This window comes from Trypanosoma melophagium (assembly GCF_022059095.1).
Source record: "Trypanosoma melophagium isolate St. Kilda chromosome Unknown ctg16segment0, whole genome shotgun sequence".
Classification (NCBI taxonomy): Eukaryota; Euglenozoa; class Kinetoplastea; order Trypanosomatida; family Trypanosomatidae; genus Trypanosoma; species Trypanosoma melophagium.
The window spans coordinates 62,153-78,119 of NW_027125144.1; the positions used below are offsets into that span (position 1 = coordinate 62,153).

General features: G+C 48.8%; 17 protein-coding genes across 17 annotated transcripts; 4 read left to right on the top strand and 13 right to left on the bottom strand.

Annotated features, from left to right (window-relative positions):
* Positions 1-90: 90 nt before the first annotated feature.
* Positions 91-693, top strand: LSM04_008166 (uncharacterized protein; the record flags this gene model as incomplete). Its single annotated transcript, XM_067337458.1, has 1 exon — positions 91-693. The coding sequence occupies one exon, from the start codon at positions 91-93 to the stop codon at positions 691-693; it is 603 nt and encodes a 200-aa protein (XP_067193604.1).
* A 595-nt stretch (positions 694-1,288) lies between these two features.
* On the top strand, positions 1,289-1,891 carry LSM04_009179 (uncharacterized protein; the record flags this gene model as incomplete). Its single annotated transcript, XM_067337459.1, has 1 exon — positions 1,289-1,891. One exon carries the CDS (start codon positions 1,289-1,291, stop codon positions 1,889-1,891), a length of 603 nt encoding a protein of 200 aa, XP_067193619.1.
* A 15-nt stretch (positions 1,892-1,906) lies between these two features.
* On the top strand, positions 1,907-3,558 carry LSM04_002016 (uncharacterized protein; the record flags this gene model as incomplete). Its single annotated transcript, XM_067337460.1, has 2 exons — positions 1,907-3,211; positions 3,352-3,558. 2 exons carry the CDS (start codon positions 1,907-1,909, stop codon positions 3,556-3,558), a joined length of 1,512 nt encoding a protein of 503 aa, XP_067193487.1.
* Positions 3,559-4,551: 993 nt separating this feature from the next.
* Positions 4,552-6,258, top strand: LSM04_002194 (Protein kinase domain; the record flags this gene model as incomplete). The annotated part of the gene is made up of 1 exon (XM_067337461.1): positions 4,552-6,258. One exon carries the CDS (start codon positions 4,552-4,554, stop codon positions 6,256-6,258), a length of 1,707 nt encoding a protein of 568 aa, XP_067193491.1.
* A 761-nt stretch (positions 6,259-7,019) lies between these two features.
* LSM04_007703 (uncharacterized protein) lies at positions 7,020-7,265 on the bottom strand (the record flags this gene model as incomplete). Its single annotated transcript, XM_067337464.1, has 1 exon — positions 7,020-7,265. The coding sequence occupies one exon, from the start codon at positions 7,263-7,265 to the stop codon at positions 7,020-7,022; it is 246 nt and encodes an 81-aa protein (XP_067193596.1).
* Positions 7,266-7,385: 120 nt separating this feature from the next.
* LSM04_002359 (uncharacterized protein) lies at positions 7,386-7,685 on the bottom strand (the record flags this gene model as incomplete). Its single annotated transcript, XM_067337465.1, has 1 exon — positions 7,386-7,685. The coding sequence occupies one exon, from the start codon at positions 7,683-7,685 to the stop codon at positions 7,386-7,388; it is 300 nt and encodes a 99-aa protein (XP_067193496.1).
* Positions 7,686-7,762: 77 nt separating this feature from the next.
* Positions 7,763-8,430, bottom strand: LSM04_006266 (uncharacterized protein; the record flags this gene model as incomplete). The annotated part of the gene is made up of 2 exons (XM_067337466.1): positions 7,763-7,971; positions 8,121-8,430. 2 exons carry the CDS (start codon positions 8,428-8,430, stop codon positions 7,763-7,765), a joined length of 519 nt encoding a protein of 172 aa, XP_067193568.1.
* Positions 8,431-8,507: 77 nt separating this feature from the next.
* LSM04_009506 (uncharacterized protein) lies at positions 8,508-9,174 on the bottom strand (the record flags this gene model as incomplete). Its single annotated transcript, XM_067337467.1, has 2 exons — positions 8,508-8,737; positions 8,865-9,174. The coding sequence occupies 2 exons, from the start codon at positions 9,172-9,174 to the stop codon at positions 8,508-8,510; spliced, it is 540 nt and encodes a 179-aa protein (XP_067193624.1).
* Positions 9,175-9,252: 78 nt separating this feature from the next.
* LSM04_003941 (uncharacterized protein) lies at positions 9,253-9,498 on the bottom strand (the record flags this gene model as incomplete). Its single annotated transcript, XM_067337468.1, has 1 exon — positions 9,253-9,498. The coding sequence occupies one exon, from the start codon at positions 9,496-9,498 to the stop codon at positions 9,253-9,255; it is 246 nt and encodes an 81-aa protein (XP_067193522.1).
* Positions 9,499-9,618: 120 nt separating this feature from the next.
* On the bottom strand, positions 9,619-9,918 carry LSM04_001701 (uncharacterized protein; the record flags this gene model as incomplete). The annotated part of the gene is made up of 1 exon (XM_067337469.1): positions 9,619-9,918. One exon carries the CDS (start codon positions 9,916-9,918, stop codon positions 9,619-9,621), a length of 300 nt encoding a protein of 99 aa, XP_067193479.1.
* Positions 9,919-9,995: 77 nt separating this feature from the next.
* Positions 9,996-10,241, bottom strand: LSM04_008534 (uncharacterized protein; the record flags this gene model as incomplete). Its single annotated transcript, XM_067337470.1, has 1 exon — positions 9,996-10,241. One exon carries the CDS (start codon positions 10,239-10,241, stop codon positions 9,996-9,998), a length of 246 nt encoding a protein of 81 aa, XP_067193609.1.
* Positions 10,242-10,361: 120 nt separating this feature from the next.
* On the bottom strand, positions 10,362-10,661 carry LSM04_006183 (uncharacterized protein; the record flags this gene model as incomplete). The annotated part of the gene is made up of 1 exon (XM_067337471.1): positions 10,362-10,661. The coding sequence occupies one exon, from the start codon at positions 10,659-10,661 to the stop codon at positions 10,362-10,364; it is 300 nt and encodes a 99-aa protein (XP_067193566.1).
* Positions 10,662-10,738: 77 nt separating this feature from the next.
* LSM04_002473 (uncharacterized protein) lies at positions 10,739-10,984 on the bottom strand (the record flags this gene model as incomplete). The annotated part of the gene is made up of 1 exon (XM_067337472.1): positions 10,739-10,984. The coding sequence occupies one exon, from the start codon at positions 10,982-10,984 to the stop codon at positions 10,739-10,741; it is 246 nt and encodes an 81-aa protein (XP_067193497.1).
* A 120-nt stretch (positions 10,985-11,104) lies between these two features.
* On the bottom strand, positions 11,105-11,404 carry LSM04_009716 (uncharacterized protein; the record flags this gene model as incomplete). Its single annotated transcript, XM_067337473.1, has 1 exon — positions 11,105-11,404. One exon carries the CDS (start codon positions 11,402-11,404, stop codon positions 11,105-11,107), a length of 300 nt encoding a protein of 99 aa, XP_067193630.1.
* Positions 11,405-11,481: 77 nt separating this feature from the next.
* Positions 11,482-12,148, bottom strand: LSM04_006728 (uncharacterized protein; the record flags this gene model as incomplete). Its single annotated transcript, XM_067337475.1, has 2 exons — positions 11,482-11,690; positions 12,007-12,148. The coding sequence occupies 2 exons, from the start codon at positions 12,146-12,148 to the stop codon at positions 11,482-11,484; spliced, it is 351 nt and encodes a 116-aa protein (XP_067193575.1).
* Positions 12,149-12,226: 78 nt separating this feature from the next.
* LSM04_009235 (uncharacterized protein) lies at positions 12,227-12,894 on the bottom strand (the record flags this gene model as incomplete). The annotated part of the gene is made up of 2 exons (XM_067337476.1): positions 12,227-12,435; positions 12,585-12,894. 2 exons carry the CDS (start codon positions 12,892-12,894, stop codon positions 12,227-12,229), a joined length of 519 nt encoding a protein of 172 aa, XP_067193620.1.
* A 644-nt stretch (positions 12,895-13,538) lies between these two features.
* Positions 13,539-15,326, bottom strand: LSM04_005265 (OB-fold nucleic acid binding domain; the record flags this gene model as incomplete). The annotated part of the gene is made up of 1 exon (XM_067337477.1): positions 13,539-15,326. The coding sequence occupies one exon, from the start codon at positions 15,324-15,326 to the stop codon at positions 13,539-13,541; it is 1,788 nt and encodes a 595-aa protein (XP_067193546.1).
* Between the last annotated feature and the right edge of the window lie 641 nt (positions 15,327-15,967).

Below are 15,967 nucleotides of genomic sequence, written 5' to 3' on the forward strand. Positions count from 1 at the left end.
TTAAGCAATTTAACTTGGTTACTCCTTTTACTATTGCCCAATCACACACACACTCTCATACACAGACAGACAAAATCTAACTGTGCGGCAATGACGGATTTTGCCGCCTTTCGCGACTACCAAACCCGCTCCACGATTGTGGCGGAGAAGGAGCGCTCCGTTGAGCTCCGCCGCCGCGTCCTGCAGGATCTCGCGCAGAACGTGCAGCTCCTCAGCGATGAGTGCCGGCGGCGGGAGGAACAACTGCAGGCGGAGCACCAGCGCTACTCCCACCGCCGGGCCGCCCAAGACGAGAAACTTGCCGCGAAGGATCGGCAGGCACAACTGCAGCGTGAGAAAGTCGCCGCTCTCGACGCGGAGGAATCGCAACTTCGCGCCGCCCTCGCCGATCGTCTCGCGCTGCAGTCAAAACTGCGAGAAGATATTAACGCTGGAGTGGCGCTGCGGGCAAAGCTGCAGGAGGCCGCCGCCGGTCTGGCGCGACTGAAATGCAGGCGGGAAGAACGGGACGGGGACGTCGCCGCACTGGAGGCACGCGCCACGCGGGCGGAGGAATTACTGCAGCGACGCCACGCACAGGTGGAGGAGCGGCTGCCGGGATGTTGGCTTCCACGCGTAGAGGCCGCACGTGGCGGCGGCGGACTGGAAGACACCGCCGGTGAAAGTATCCTCCTCATTGACGAGTTCAACTAGAGAGTATCCACACATCACCGTAGATGATGGATTATATATATATATATATATATATATATATTGGATGGATGGATATTTTTTTGTGTATGTATGTATGGGTGTCTCTGTACAAAGGAGGTGCATTCTTGTGACCTTGTTTAGATAATCATATGGTGCACGTGAGATAGATGGACATGCGGACAAACTTATAGGAACGCAGTCAAGCAGAGAAATTCACATACATACTTGCATACATACAGTCAAACCTTGTAGACAAGAAAAACAAATTTAGATTATGATGATTCACTCTCTTCTATACATTTATTATGCCCTTTGGGGTGTGAAACACATGGTGCTCTGTTGTTGTTTTTTGTTTTTTGTTTCTCCCCGTTCTACCTTTACATACACCCATCTCATTTGCAAGTGAGATGGTGCTGTGTCCCCTCTTCTTTTTATTTCTTGTCATTTTCTCTTATTGCAGCTGTTTCGCTGCCTCTGTTTTTTTTTTTTTCTTCTTTATGGGTATTTCACAGCGTACAGTGTGGCACAGAGAGAAAGGGGAGAAAAAATAAATAAACAAAAAAAAAGACATCCATAGACGTGGATAGAGAAACTCATGCTGGAACAGCAGCATCAAATGGATTTTGCGGCGTTAACTGTAACGGTTGTCATAAATGACGAGAATGAGAACTTCATTGTGGAGCTGAACGACAAGTCTGCAAGCGGCACAACGAGTTGTTCTCAAGTACTGCGGCAATGGGGGGATTTTGTGGAGTTAGACCGTCTGGTACGATCAATGGCCCCAAAATTTGATGTCCCACAAATACCAGTGGTGGAAAATGCTACACGTGAGGAGTTACAAGCGTGTATGCAAGCTTATCTTTCTGCCGCTATTGCATCTGGGCCCTTAAAACACCTGAAAGAGTTACGGGAATTTGTCGGATTCGCCGATTTTTTGCGGCAGGAACGTCAGCGTACTTCTGTGACTGACTACGAAGCTGTAGCACTACGTCATGCACCATCACAACAGCTGTTGCTTCAACAAAATAATGAGCCGCACAGTCCGTCTGAACGCCGCCGGGTGTCTACATCGGAAGGAAAAGAAGATGAATATACGATGTGTGGAAGCAGTTTAGCAGAACAGCTAGAGGAATTTGAAGAGGCAGAGGGTATATTAGATGAGTGCTTTCGTATTACGGATGTTGGGGCAGCTGGGTAGATTACCCTGGAAGACATGAAGGAATTTTTTTTTTTTTGTGCTGACGTTAACTGCGAAAATTTACAACTACGGAAAGATGAGTTATGCAACCGTGAATGTTTTGCTGAGGTGGTACGACAGGCGTTGCGAAACGCAAATATCACACTTAACATTGATGAATGGATTGATCGCTATTGGTTACAACAGTATCGCAAAATTTATGCGGCCGTTGCTATATTTTTAAACTGGGAAAGGGAAGAGAGAGAGTTTGGGAGAGAAACGATTAGTGGTTTTGATAGTTTTGAACTAGCTACATTGATGTATCTTCTCACAGAAGCGGGATTGCTTCTCGTGAACACGTTGGAGATATCAGAATGGGTAGAAAGTAAGCGACCTCAACGCTCTTGTGCTCTTACGATGGACCAATTCGCACACTTGCTGGATGCACTATCAAAGGCGGTGCCTTTTTCAGAACTTTGGTTATCACTCTTACCCAGCGGCCATAACAGTTGCAAGACACAGCAGCGCATCTGCACCTACGCCGCCATCGCAGATGTCACAGTGGTGGAGGAACTGCAAGAACACATTATGCAGCTGCAACGGATAGTTGTAGGAAGAGCAGGTGATGTGAATAATTGTGTGAAGTGCAGTCGAGTTGAAGAAATACTGCAGAAACAATCCGCACGACTTGAGGCAGCAGAGGCGGTAGAGGAGAATTTAATGGCGAAGGTGCGTTACTTGGAGCAGCAGTTGGAGGAACGACAGGTGGAACTCACACAATTACAGGATGAACACCAACACACGCAAGTATTACTGGGGGATGCGGACCTTCGTGAAACGGAGTTCATGGAAATGCTTGAAAACACAAGGCTGCAAGAAAAGGAAAAAGAATATATGAGGTGTGGGTATGAAAAGGAAAGAATATTCTCTGTTTCTGGTGGTGTTTTAACGCGTACCGCGGCTTCTTCGCCTTCTACCACCACTCTTCTGCAGTTACTACCATGCAGTAGTACTAGTAATAGTAGTACTATTGCCCAATATAAACGAAACGATATGACTAATTCCTTCGCAAGAGTTTTAAACACCAGAGGAGCTGTAGCGTACGCTATAAGAGCAGAGATGTCACGTCCATCGCATTGGAGTGTTGACGTCTTTTTTTTTTTTTTTGCGGCGAGGGCCCATGCGTTGTGGGAGGCAAGACGGAACGTCTCGTCTTTCGTGATACTGATGGGCGACGTAGTTGTGCTTTTCTCTTTAAAAATAACGAACTACATGTTTTGTCAAGAGAGTACACTGGTACAGATAACAGGAAAGGTGTTTTTGTTGGCGGTAGTGATAATAGTATCAGTAGTAGTCGTCATGTGTTTCGACTCGCATCACGCCGTTGGTACACTCTAAGCTGTTCTCTTAACTGGATGGAAAAGTCTTTCCATGTGTCTCTCAGAGAAGAGGATACCTGAGGCAGTAGCAGTGTCAAGAAGAATAACAACAAAGAAAAAGGTTCTGATAAAAGTCTCCTAACGAAACCAGAATCCGGTTTCTGCGGACCCTTTGCAATGATTGATGATCAGGTGAATGGTATCAGCATCGCTGACATTTTTCCGAGAACAGAGCTACTGGTGTGTTATTGTAACTTCTTTCTCCATTCCACACTAGTTCCATTGGATGGGAAAGTTATGAAGAAGTAAAGGAAAAAAAGAGGGGGAAGTTGATAAAATGAAAATGAGAGTAACTCAGTAGTTTGTATCGTTTGTATTATATTTTTGACATTTTTTTTTGTTTTTATTGCCTATGATTGCACGTACCCCTTTTATTTATTTTTGTTATTTGTTGTTTTATTGATTCCTATGTTCTCCTCTTGTTTTCATCTTCTTATACACATATTATTTACTCCTTTTTTCTTTCTCTCTGTTTTTTTTTTCCTTGCTTAAGGGGGTGGGGTTAGAGGTGATTTTTGCATTTGGTTTTTTAGAGAAGAAAGGAAGAGAAGTTATCAGACAATAGTGCTGAGATATTTTTCTCATTCTCCGCCCTTTCGCATAGCATATTTTATCTTTGAGTAAATATATATATATTTCACTCTTATTTACACCCACACGTACACAGAGAAGGAAGGAAAGGCAGGAGAAAAGGGTCTGACTGGAAGAAAGATACGCACAGGTAGAACAGTAGAAAGGTAGAAATAAATTCACACCTATATATATATATATAGACTACTACTCGGTGTGTGAGTGTTATCCTAGTCTCTCTCTCTCATACATTTTATTTTCCGCATCATTATTATTTCTCATCATTGTCATAATCAAAGGGACTATTGTTGTTGTTGTTATTGTCATAGTTTATTATTATTATTATTATTATTATTATTATTATTATTATTATTATTATTATTATTATTATTATTACTGGTACTATTTACTATTGGCTGCGTTAACGATCTGAGAAGAATTGATAAACGCGCGGCCCTTATAACACCAACGAGAAAGAAAGACGAAAAACATTGTACTTGTAACGAATCGCTGGTAAACTGTGAGAGAATTGTATAGTAAAAAAAAAAGAAAGGAACGGGGGAAAGTTGAAGTATAGAGCAACGATCTGCCGATTTTAAAAGAAAAGAAGTGGGAGTAAAAAAAAAGAAAAAGGTGTTTTAAACAGGAGAAAGATATAAAAAGAAAAAAAAAATGGGCATGGATCACTACCAGATTATAAAACAACTTGGTGGGACGACGGGAACTTACTTGGCAGTAGATAAACAAGATGGGACAAAGAAAGTCGTTATCAAACGCTTAATGGATGGAACACAAGGTATGCAAGAACTCAATGTCTCATTGCGTGTACGACACCCAAATATTATAGCTTTTCTTGAATCTTTTGTACACGATGGTGGACTTTATGTTGTATCAGCGTATGCCGAAGGTGGTGATCTTGAGGCATATCTTGAACGCCTCTCTAAAGAAAAAAAACCGATGCATCAATTACAGCTTCTTCGCGGATTTAAACAACTCATAGAGGCACTTCAGTGTTGTCATGAGCAAAGCATTTTACACCGCGATGTAAAGCCGGGTAATGTGTTCCTTAACGCTGATGCAACGGTAATGTATCTTGGTGATTTTGGTTCCGCTAAAGCTCTTTTGCGTTCTGTCTCATTAACAACAACTTTTGTTGGCACTCCTATATGGATTTCACCAGAGTTACTTACCGGTACCTCCTACAGTTTCCCCTCTGATATCTGGTCACTGGGGTGTGTATTTTATGAGATGGCCGCTCTGAAACGACCCTTCTCACCCACTAGCTTTGCAAACCTCGTACAGCAAATCACCTCTGGTGATATCGCCCCGCTGCCTTCTACAGTACCAGAGGACATTCGCGTAATTATTATGTCAATGCTTCAGATAGATCCGGAAAAACGATCTACCTTGGGTAAAGCGCTTGAGATGACAGAGCGAGCCATTGGAGCTCGAAATTCTGTAGTGACGCGAGTGTCTGAACGGTTTGTAGTGGAGAAATCACCACCACCACATTTGCCTAAACGAGTACTGGATGCGGCTTTAAAGGTAGAACAACAGCAACAACAACAACAACAACGACTACAAGAGCAACAGCAAGAACAAGAAAAAAGACGAGTACAGGAAGCAAATGGAGGAGCAGTTAAGGTAGTAAAACCAATGGAAGAAGAAATTACACCTTTAGGAAAAGAAGTAGCAAAACTATCTGATTGGCTTCATGCACGAAGTAATGATATGACAGTTATTGAACGCTATCTTAACAAGTTTCGAGAATCAGATGAACAGTTATTAGCAGCTACAGTAGGTTCAGTGGAGGAAATTAAGCGAAGCGAAGAAGAGCAAAATGCTGCATCTCCTTCACCAAAACGCTTATCGACCCCACCACCATTGGTACAACAGCATGAATTGAAGATAAAACCAGGCATAGTATTTGAAGTAAATGTTGCATCGCCCTCACCACAGCAGCAACCGGTAAAAGTTCAACCTTCTCGTCGTCGCATTATACCTAAAAAGCTAAATCAGCGAAAAAATGAGGAAAATGGCAACCATGTAAATAGGCATGCTTCACCTTTAGCAAGAGAACCCTCTGTAGCTCACAACTTGGATGTGAATGGTCTACAGGCGTTCAAACGACTAAAAAGCACACCCTCTGCTTACCGTCACGTTTCCCCTCATGCACATTCGCAACAACAAGAAGAGGAAAGGCAACAACAACGCGAGAAAAGGGAACAAGAACGTGCAAAGATGCTTGAAATGATACGTGAACAGAAAGCGAAAGCGATGCAAGAACGCAAGGCAAAGGGTAAGGGTGAAGCTAGGGACGCGTTGGCCGTGGAAATTGTTTTGCCAGACAATATCCGTTATGTAGACGACGCTGCCTAGGGAAGGCCGTGAATTAACCCCAGTCCTTGATGCCGCGTTCGGTTTGAGAGTTGTAATGTTTTTTTTATTTTATGTGTGTGTGTGTGTGTGCTTTGTGTTTGTGCTTTTGATTTTGATTTTTTTTCTTTTTGATTTTGATTTTTTTCTTTTTGATTTTGATTTTTTTTTCCTTTGTTTTTCTTTCATTTCCCACCCCGGCCCCGAAGACGAAGGCAAGAAGAGAAGCACGCGACCAAGCAAGCAAGGAAGAGAAACAAAAACAAAAGAAGCGAAAAGAAAAAAAAAGAGGCGGGGCCGGGGCCCTTCTTCCTCCCCCAAAAGTCCCAACCGCAACGGCCCCGAGGCGCCAAAGGGGAGGGGGCCAATCGCCCGAAGAAGGGGCCGACGAAACCCCCCGCGACGCCGGCCCCCTTCCCCCAAAAACGTTTTGGTAATAAAAATTTCGTCCCTTCCCCTTTCGGGGCCTCCGCGTGCCGGGCCGAACGGGGGAACAGGGGGAGCGGCAGAAAAGGGCATGGGCGCCCCGCTCCCCCCTCCCCACTCCATCCCTTCCCGTCTCGGCCCGCTCCTGTCTGCGCATACGCGCGTGTGTGTTTGTGCACGCACGCGTTTTCCTCAGCCTTGGTATTAGGTTCGAAGGCAATTGGCGTCACGCAGGTTCCACGGAGAGATGCCACAATCATCACGGGAACGCGCAGCACAGCACAAACACACACAAAACAGAGAAGAGGAGGGGGGAAGGGAGCAGGGGAGGTGGCGCCTCAGCGACTGAATGGAATGGATTGTAGTAGATCAAAGCGTTTCATGTCAGCACTGCGGGCCCGCAGACCCGCAGCTCGACAAGAGATTCCCTTCTTTGTTCGCTCATCATCGCGGCCACATCGCCATGATCGCGTTGCCGGGGGTGAGAGGTCGCGTTGGTGCAGCAGCGGCGCCGCCGTCAGTGCAAAAGGTGTCCGCAGAGCGTGCCTCAGACTCATTACATCAGTTGCTATTTGCAGCATCATCGGGGCACCCGCCACGCCAACAGGGGAGGTTGGGAGAAAGAAGAAAAAAGGAGGGGAGGGCGCACACAGAACAAGAAGAGGAAGCACAAGAAGAAGAGGAAGAAGCCACACGCACGAGGATCAGTGAGGAAGCAAAATGTATAGCGTCGTCACGGTGCAGCACTCGGTTGAGTTGTTCGTCGTAATAGCCATCACATCCTCGCACGGCAGTGGGGACAGAGCGCTGGAACAAGGGGAGCGGCAGAAAAGGGCATGGGTGCCCTGCTCCCCCTCCCCACTCCATCCCTTCCCGTCTCGGCCCGCTCCTGTCTGCGCATACGCGCGTGTGTGTTTGTGCACGCACGCGTTTTCCTCAGCCTTGGTATTAGGTTCGAAGGCAATTGGCGTCACGCAGGTTCCACGGAGAGATGCCACAATCATCACGGGAACGCGCAGCACAGCACAAACACACACAAAACAGAGAAGAGGAGGGGGAAGGGAGCAGGGGAGGTGGCGCCTCAGCGACTGAATGGAATGGATTGTAGTAGATCAAAGCGTTTCATGTCAGCACTGCGGGCCCGCAGACCCGCAGCTCGACAAGAGATTCCCTTCTTTGTTCGCTCATCATCGCGGCCACATCGCCATGATCGCGTTGCCGGGGGTGAGAGGTCGCGTTGGTGCAGCAGCGGCGCCGCCGTCAGTGCAAAAAGGTGTCCGCAGAGCGTGCCTCAGACCCATTACATCAGTTGCTATTTGCAGCATCATCGGGGCACCCGCCACGCCAACAGGGGAGGTTGGGAGAAAGAAGAAAAAAGGAGGGGAGGGCGCACACAGAACAAGAAGAGGAAGCACAAGAAGAAGAGGAAGAAGCCACACGCACGAGGATCAGTGAGGAAGCAAAATGTATAGCGTCGTCACGGTGCAGCACTCGGTTGAGTTGTTCGTCGTAATAGCCATCACATCCTCGCACGGCAGTGGGGACAGAGCGCTGGAACAAGGGGAGCGGCAGAAAAGGGCATGGGTGCCCTGCTCCCCCCTCCCCACTCCATCCCTTCCCGTCTCGGCCCGCTCCTGTCTGCGCATACGCGCGTGTGTGTTTGTGCACGCACGCGTTTTCCTCAGCCTTGGTATTAGGTTCGAAGGCAATTGGCGTCACGCAGGTTCCACGGAGAGATGCCACAATCATCACGGGAACGCGCAGCACAGCACAAACACACACAAAACAGAGAAGAGGAGGGGGAAGGGAGCAGGGGAGGTGGCGCCTCAGCGACTGAATGGAATGGATTGTAGTAGATCAAAGCGTTTCATGTCAGCACTGCGGGCCCGCAGACCCGCAGCTCGACAAGAGATTCCCTTCTTTGTTCGCTCATCATCGCGGCCACATCGCCATGATCGCGTTGCCGGGGGTGAGAGGTCGCGTTGGTGCAGCAGCGGCGCCGCCGTCAGTGCAAAAGGTGTCCGCAGAGCGTGCCTCAGACTCATTACATCAGTTGCTATTTGCAGCATCATCGGGGCACCCGCCACGCCAACAGGGGAGGTTGGGAGAAAGAAGAAAAAAGGAGGGGAGGGCGCACACAGAACAAGAAGAGGAAGCACAAGAAGAAGAGGAAGAAGCCACACGCACGAGGATCAGTGAGGAAGCAAAATGTATAGCGTCGTCACGGTGCAGCACTCGGTTGAGTTGTTCGTCGTAATAGCCATCACATCCTCGCACGGCAGTGGGGACAGAGCGCTGGAACAAGGGGAGCGGCAGAAAAGGGCATGGGTGCCCCGCTCCCCCCTCCCCACTCCATCCCTTCCCGTCTCGGCCCGCTCCTGTCTGCGCATACGCGCGTGTGTGTTTGTGCACGCACGCGTTTTCCTCAGCCTTGGTATTAGGTTCGAAGGCAATTGGCGTCACGCAGGTTCCACGGAGAGATGCCACAATCATCACGGGAACGCGCAGCACAGCACAAACACACACAAAACAGAGAAGAGGAGGGGGGAAGGGAGCAGGGGAGGTGGCGCCTCAGCGACTGAATGGAATGGATTGTAGTAGATCAAAGCGTTTCATGTCAGCACTGCGGGCCCGCAGACCCGCAGCTCGACAAGAGATTCCCTTCTTTGTTCGCTCATCATCGCGGCCACATCGCCATGATCGCGTTGCCGGGGGTGAGAGGTCGCGTTGGTGCAGCAGCGGCGCCGCCGTCAGTGCAAAAGGTGTCCGCAGAGCGTGCCTCAGACTCATTACATCAGTTGCTATTTGCAGCATCATCGGGGCACCCGCCACGCCAACAGGGGAGGTTGGGAGAAAGAAGAAAAAAGGAGGGGAGGGCGCACACAGAACAAGAAGAGGAAGCACAAGAAGAAGAGGAAGAAGCCACACGCACGAGGATCAGTGAGGAAGCAAAATGTATAGCGTCGTCACGGTGCAGCACTCGGTTGAGTTGTTCGTCGTAATAGCCATCACATCCTCGCACGGCAGTGGGGACAGAGCGCTGGAACAAGGGGAGCGGCAGAAAAGGGCATGGGTGCCCTCGCTCCCCCTCCCACTCCATCCCTTCCCGTCTCGGCCCGCTCCTGTCTGCGCATACGCGCGTGTGTGTTTGTGCACGCACGCGTTTTCCTCAGCCTTGGTATTAGGTTCGAAGGCAATTGGCGTCACGCAGGTTCCACGGAGAGATGCCACAATCATCACGGGAACGCGCAGCACAGCACAAACACACACAAAACAGAGAAGAGGAGGGGGAAGGGAGCAGGGGAGGTGGCGCCTCAGCGACTGAATGGAATGGATTGTAGTAGATCAAAGCGTTTCATGTCAGCACTGCGGGCCCGCAGACCCGCAGCTCGACAAGAGATTCCCTTCTTTGTTCGCTCATCATCGCGGCCACATCGCCATGATCGCGTTGCCGGGGGTGAGAGGTCGCGTTGGTGCAGCAGCGGCGCCGCCGTCAGTGCAAAAGGTGTCCGCAGAGCGTGCCTCAGACTCATTACATCAGTTGCTATTTGCAGCATCATCGGGGCACCCGCCACGCCAACAGGGGAGGTTGGGAGAAAGAAGAAAAAAGGAGGGGAGGGCGCACACAGAACAAGAAGAGGAAGCACAAGAAGAAGAGGAAGAAGCCACACGCACGAGGATCAGTGAGGAAGCAAAATGTATAGCGTCGTCACGGTGCAGCACTCGGTTGAGTTGTTCGTCGTAATAGCCATCACATCCTCGCACGGCAGTGGGGACAGAGCGCTGGAACAAGGGGAGCGGCAGAAAAGGGCATGGGTGCCCCGCTCCCCCTCCCCACTCCATCCCTTCCCGTCTCGGCCCGCTCCTGTCTGCGCATACGCGCGTGTGTGTTTGTGCACGCACGCGTTTTCCTCAGCCTTGGTATTAGGTTCGAAGGCAATTGGCGTCACGCAGGTTCCACGGAGAGATGCCACAATCATCACGGGAACGCGCAGCACAGCACAAACACACACAAAACAGAGAAGAGGAGGGGGAAGGGAGCAGGGGAGGTGGCGCCTCAGCGACTGAATGGAATGGATTGTAGTAGATCAAAGCGTTTCATGTCAGCACTGCGGGCCCGCAGACCCGCAGCTCGACAAGAGATTCCCTTCTTTGTTCGCTCATCATCGCGGCCACATCGCCATGATCGCGTTGCCGGGGGTGAGAGGTCGCGTTGGTGCAGCAGCGGCGCCGCCGTCAGTGCAAAAGGTGTCCGCAGAGCGTGCCTCAGACTCATTACATCAGTTGCTATTTGCAGCATCATCGGGGCACCCGCCACGCCAACAGGGGAGGTTGGGAGAAAGAAGAAAAAAGGAGGGGAGGGCGCACACAGAACAAGAAGAGGAAGCACAAGAAGAAGAGGAAGAAGCCACACGCACGAGGATCAGTGAGGAAGCAAAATGTATAGCGTCGTCACGGTGCAGCACTCGGTTGAGTTGTTCGTCGTAATAGCCATCACATCCTCGCACGGCAGTGGGGACAGAGCGCTGGAACAAGGGGAGCGGCAGAAAAGGGCATGGGTGCCCCGCTCCCCCTCCCCACTCCATCCCTTCCCGTCTCGGCCCGCTCCTGTCTGCGCATACGCGCGTGTGTGTTTGTGCACGCACGCGTTTTCCTCAGCCTTGGTATTAGGTTCGAAGGCAATTGGCGTCACGCAGGTTCCACGGAGAGATGCCACAATCATCACGGGAACGCGCAGCACAGCACAAACACACACAAAACAGAGAAGAGGAGGGGGAAGGGAGCAGGGGAGGTGGCGCCTCAGCGACTGAATGGAATGGATTGTAGTAGATCAAAGCGTTTCATGTCAGCACTGCGGGCCCGCAGACCCGCAGCTCGACAAGAGATTCCCTTCTTTGTTCGCTCATCATCGCGGCCACATCGCCATGATCGCGTTGCCGGGGGTGAGAGGTCGCGTTGGTGCAGCAGCGGCGCCGCCGTCAGTGCAAAAAGGTGTCCGCAGAGCGTGCCTCAGACTCATTACATCAGTTGCTATTTGCAGCATCATCGGGGCACCCGCCACGCCAACAGGGGAGGTTGGGAGAAAGAAGAAAAAAGGAGGGGAGGGCGCACACAGAACAAGAAGAGGAAGCACAAGAAGAAGAGGAAGAAGCCACACGCACGAGGATCAGTGAGGAAGCAAAATGTATAGCGTCGTCACGGTGCAGCACTCGGTTGAGTTGTTCGTCGTAATAGCCATCACATCCTCGCACGGCAGTGGGGACAGAGCGCTGGAACAAGGGGAGCGGCAGAAAAGGGCATGGGTGCCCCCGCCCCCCTCCCCACTCCATCCCTTCCCGTCTCGGCCCGCTCCTGTCTGCGCATACGCGCGTGTGTGTTTGTGCACGCACGCGTTTTCCTCAGCCTTGGTATTAGGTTCGAAGGCAATTGGCGTCACGCAGGTTCCACGGAGAGATGCCACAATCATCACGGGAACGCGCAGCACAGCACAAACACACACAAAACAGAGAAGAGGAGGGGGGAAGGGAGCAGGGGAGGTGGCGCCTCAGCGACTGAATGGAATGGATTGTAGTAGATCAAAGCGTTTCATGTCAGCACTGCGGGCCCGCAGACCCGCAGCTCGACAAGAGATTCCCTTCTTTGTTCGCTCATCATCGCGGCCACATCGCCATGATCGCGTTGCCGGGGGTGAGAGGTCGCGTTGGTGCAGCAGCGGCGCCGCCGTCAGTGCAAAAAGGTGTCCGCAGAGCGTGCCTCAGACTCATTACATCAGTTGCTATTTGCAGCATCATCGGGGCACCCGCCACGCCAACAGGGGAGGTTGGGAGAAAGAAGAAAAAAGGAGGGGAGGGCGCACACAGAACAAGAAGAGGAAGCACAAGAAGAAGAGGAAGAAGCCACACGCACGAGGATCAGTGAGGAAGCAAAATGTATAGCGTCGTCACGGTGCAGCACTCGGTTGAGTTGTTCGTCGTAATAGCCATCACATCCTCGCACGGCAGTGGGGACAGAGCGCTGGAACAAGGGGAGCGGCAGAAAAGGGCATGGGTGCCCCGCTCCCCCCTCCCCACTCCATCCCTTCCCGTCTCGGCCCGCTCCTGTCTGCGCATACGCGCGTGTGTGTTTGTGCACGCACGCGTTTTCCTCAGCCTTGGTATTAGGTTCGAAGGCAATTGGCGTCACGCAGGTTCCACGGAGAGATGCCACAATCATCACGGGAACGCGCAGCACAGCACAAACACACACAAAACAGAGAAGAGGAGGGGGGAAGGGAGCAGGGGAGGTGGCGCCTCAGCGACTGAATGGAATGGATTGTAGTAGATCAAAGCGTTTCGTGTCAGCACTGCAGGTCCAAAAAGGCGTCTTGTGTTATTTTTTCTTTTGAGATGTTTAGATGATGTTTTACTTGGTGTTTGGTGTAAGAGATGACATGTAGTTGAACGAATACGTTGTTGTTAATGTTGTTTTTGTTTTTTTTTCTTTGTTCTTTATTTGATTATCTTTTTTTTTGTAATAAATAGAATAGGTAAGAAAAGAGAGAGAAATAGATATTTGGAGTAGTGCAGTTTTGAAATTATTCTGTTGGGATGTTTACTTACATACTGTTTTATCATTTTGTTAGTATCAAAAATTGAAGAAGTATTGAGTCTTGAATTCATTCAGCTCATGTAATGATGTTTTTATCGGTACGACATATATATATATATATTCCGATATATACGTCGTAGACATGACCATTATATTTTTCTTGTACGCTTACGCAATTTCCTCATGTTATCTCTTTTTCTCCTCTCTCCCTTCATCGTTTATTTTTGTTTTATTTTTGCTTTTATTTTCTTCTCTTCCCTTTTCTTTGTTTATTGAAGTAACGGTACACCCTGTCCGTTAAGTTGTGTTCCCGGTGGGTATGTGAGGGAGCTCGTAGTTTCAGGCTTCATTGCCGGGAAGAGGAGTACTTCCTTGATGTTTGCCTGACTTGTGAGATACATCACAAGACGATCAATGCCCAAACCCCAACCTCCCGTTGGAGGCAACGCATGCTCGAGTGCTTGAATAAAACTCTCATCAATTTCCATAGCCTCATCATCGCCCTTTTCACGATCTCTAAGTTGTTTCATAAACTCCTCCCGTTGCACAATGGGATTATTAAGCTCTGTGTAGGCGTTACAAATTTCCTTCTTGTTGATAAACAGTTCAAAACGTTCTGTCAATCGGTGATCATTGCGATGCCACTTCGCAAGTGGGGACATAATACGCGGGTGATCACAAATAAACGTCGGATCATGACATTCCGGCTCAAGATAGTGTGAGATGAGGGCATCCAGCAGGCGTGTTGTGGTGAGGGGTGGATTACACTCCACCTTATTCTTCTTGCAGAGTTCCAGGAAGAATGCGTTGGCTTCAGGACTGTCAAACTCTGCAGGGAACTTTACATTCAATCGTTTTTCCAATTCAGGAACAATATGGAGACGCTTGAATGGTTTGTTGAAGTTAAACACCACTTCAGGGAGTTTATTGCCTTCCGAGTCCGTTGGGGCGTACTTGACAAGTGGTGTACCGTGAATATGCATAGCAAGACCATAAAGAAGATCCTCCGTGGTCTTCATCCAATCATTATAATCCATGTAGGCCCAGTATGCCTCAATGCTGGTAAACTCGGGATTGTGGGTGAGATCGATACCTTCATTACGGAATTGTTTGCCAAGTTCATACACTCTGTCAAGTCCTCCCACCACAAGTTCCTTTAAGTACAATTCAGGAGCAATGCGGAGATACATCTTCTGATTGAGTTCATTATGATGTGTAATAAACGGACGAGCGGCGGCACCACCAGCGATGAGATTTAACGTTGGAGTCTCCACCTCAAGAAAATCCAAACCATCAAAGAAGTTTCGAATATATTTTATTATCTTAGAACGAAGAATAAAAACACGTGCATTCTCGCGATTTACAATAAGATCCAAATAACGTTGACGGAAACGCTGCTCCACGGAACTTAATCCATACCAGTCATCTGGCAACATGTGGAAACATGTTGAGAGTAATGTAATCTCCATCGCACTCATTGAAAACTCACCTGTCTTGGACAATGAAGCGACACCCTTCACACCAATAATATCCCCACGCTTAATCTTTGCATGAATATCCGCAAATCCATCATTCACGTAGTCTCCCATGGCTGATATTACCTGCACTACCTCCATATCTCCTTGTAAAGTGATAAAGTGCAGCTTTGAACCGGAACTGCGCTTGTTGATAATACGACCGGCAATCGTCACCACCTCCGAGCACCGTTCTCCATTCTCGTGCAGCATCGGTGCGAAGTGTGATTTAAACGCGGGAATGGTGTAATCACGTTGAAACTTATGCGGATAGGCCGCACCGAGAAGTCCCATAGACTGCACCATCGCCAATCGGGATTCGAAGTAACTCGTTTCCCCTGCCTTTTTGTTATTATTACTGTCGCTTTTGTCTGTTGTATTCTTCTTCTTCTTATCGTCCTGCGGGAGTGACTGGCGGAGTTGGGCCATTTTGGCAACGAGTTCTTTGCACTCTGCACTAGCGGCGCCCTTTTCTTTCTTTACTCGCGTAATCTCCTGCGCTAGAGCATCAATTTGTGCCCGCAGTTCACTCGTGGAAGACATTATCTAATGTGATCAGCCTGGCTCTGTTAAACCATACAGAAAGAAAGGGGGGGGGGGGGAAGAGAGAGAGAGAGAAGAAAAAGAAGAGCCATTTAAATAGAATACCCCCATATATACACACACAAGAGAAGGAGACAGACAGACTGACTCATAGAATGTCAATTAGTTTATTTATCCTGTTTTTTTTTTTTTTTTTTTTTTTTTTTGGGGGGGGGGGGGGGTTCACAAATGTGAAACAGTCAGTAGTTTATTTACTTGCTTTCGTTGTTGCTGTTGTTGTTGTTGCTAATATCAATACACGGCGATGGAACTTCTCTCAATGTTTGTTGTGTTTGTGGTTGGCAGTAGTTTTTAGTAGAGAATAGATCTCCGCCTTCTCCGTCATGTGAATAAATAATAGATACCTGGTGCCTCAGCACAATATATCCCATAAAGAAAAAGAATTTTTTTTCGGTGTATGTGCGTATATTAGTTAATAAAGCTTAATATTAACAATGACAGTTCATTATATCTGTTTTCTTTTCCTCTATCCACTCTACACATATATATTTTTTATTATTATTGGTATAGCTTGATCTTCCTAATGTGTCATCTCTTCTTACCTCTAACGACAGAAAGAAAAAGAAAAATGTATAGAGAAA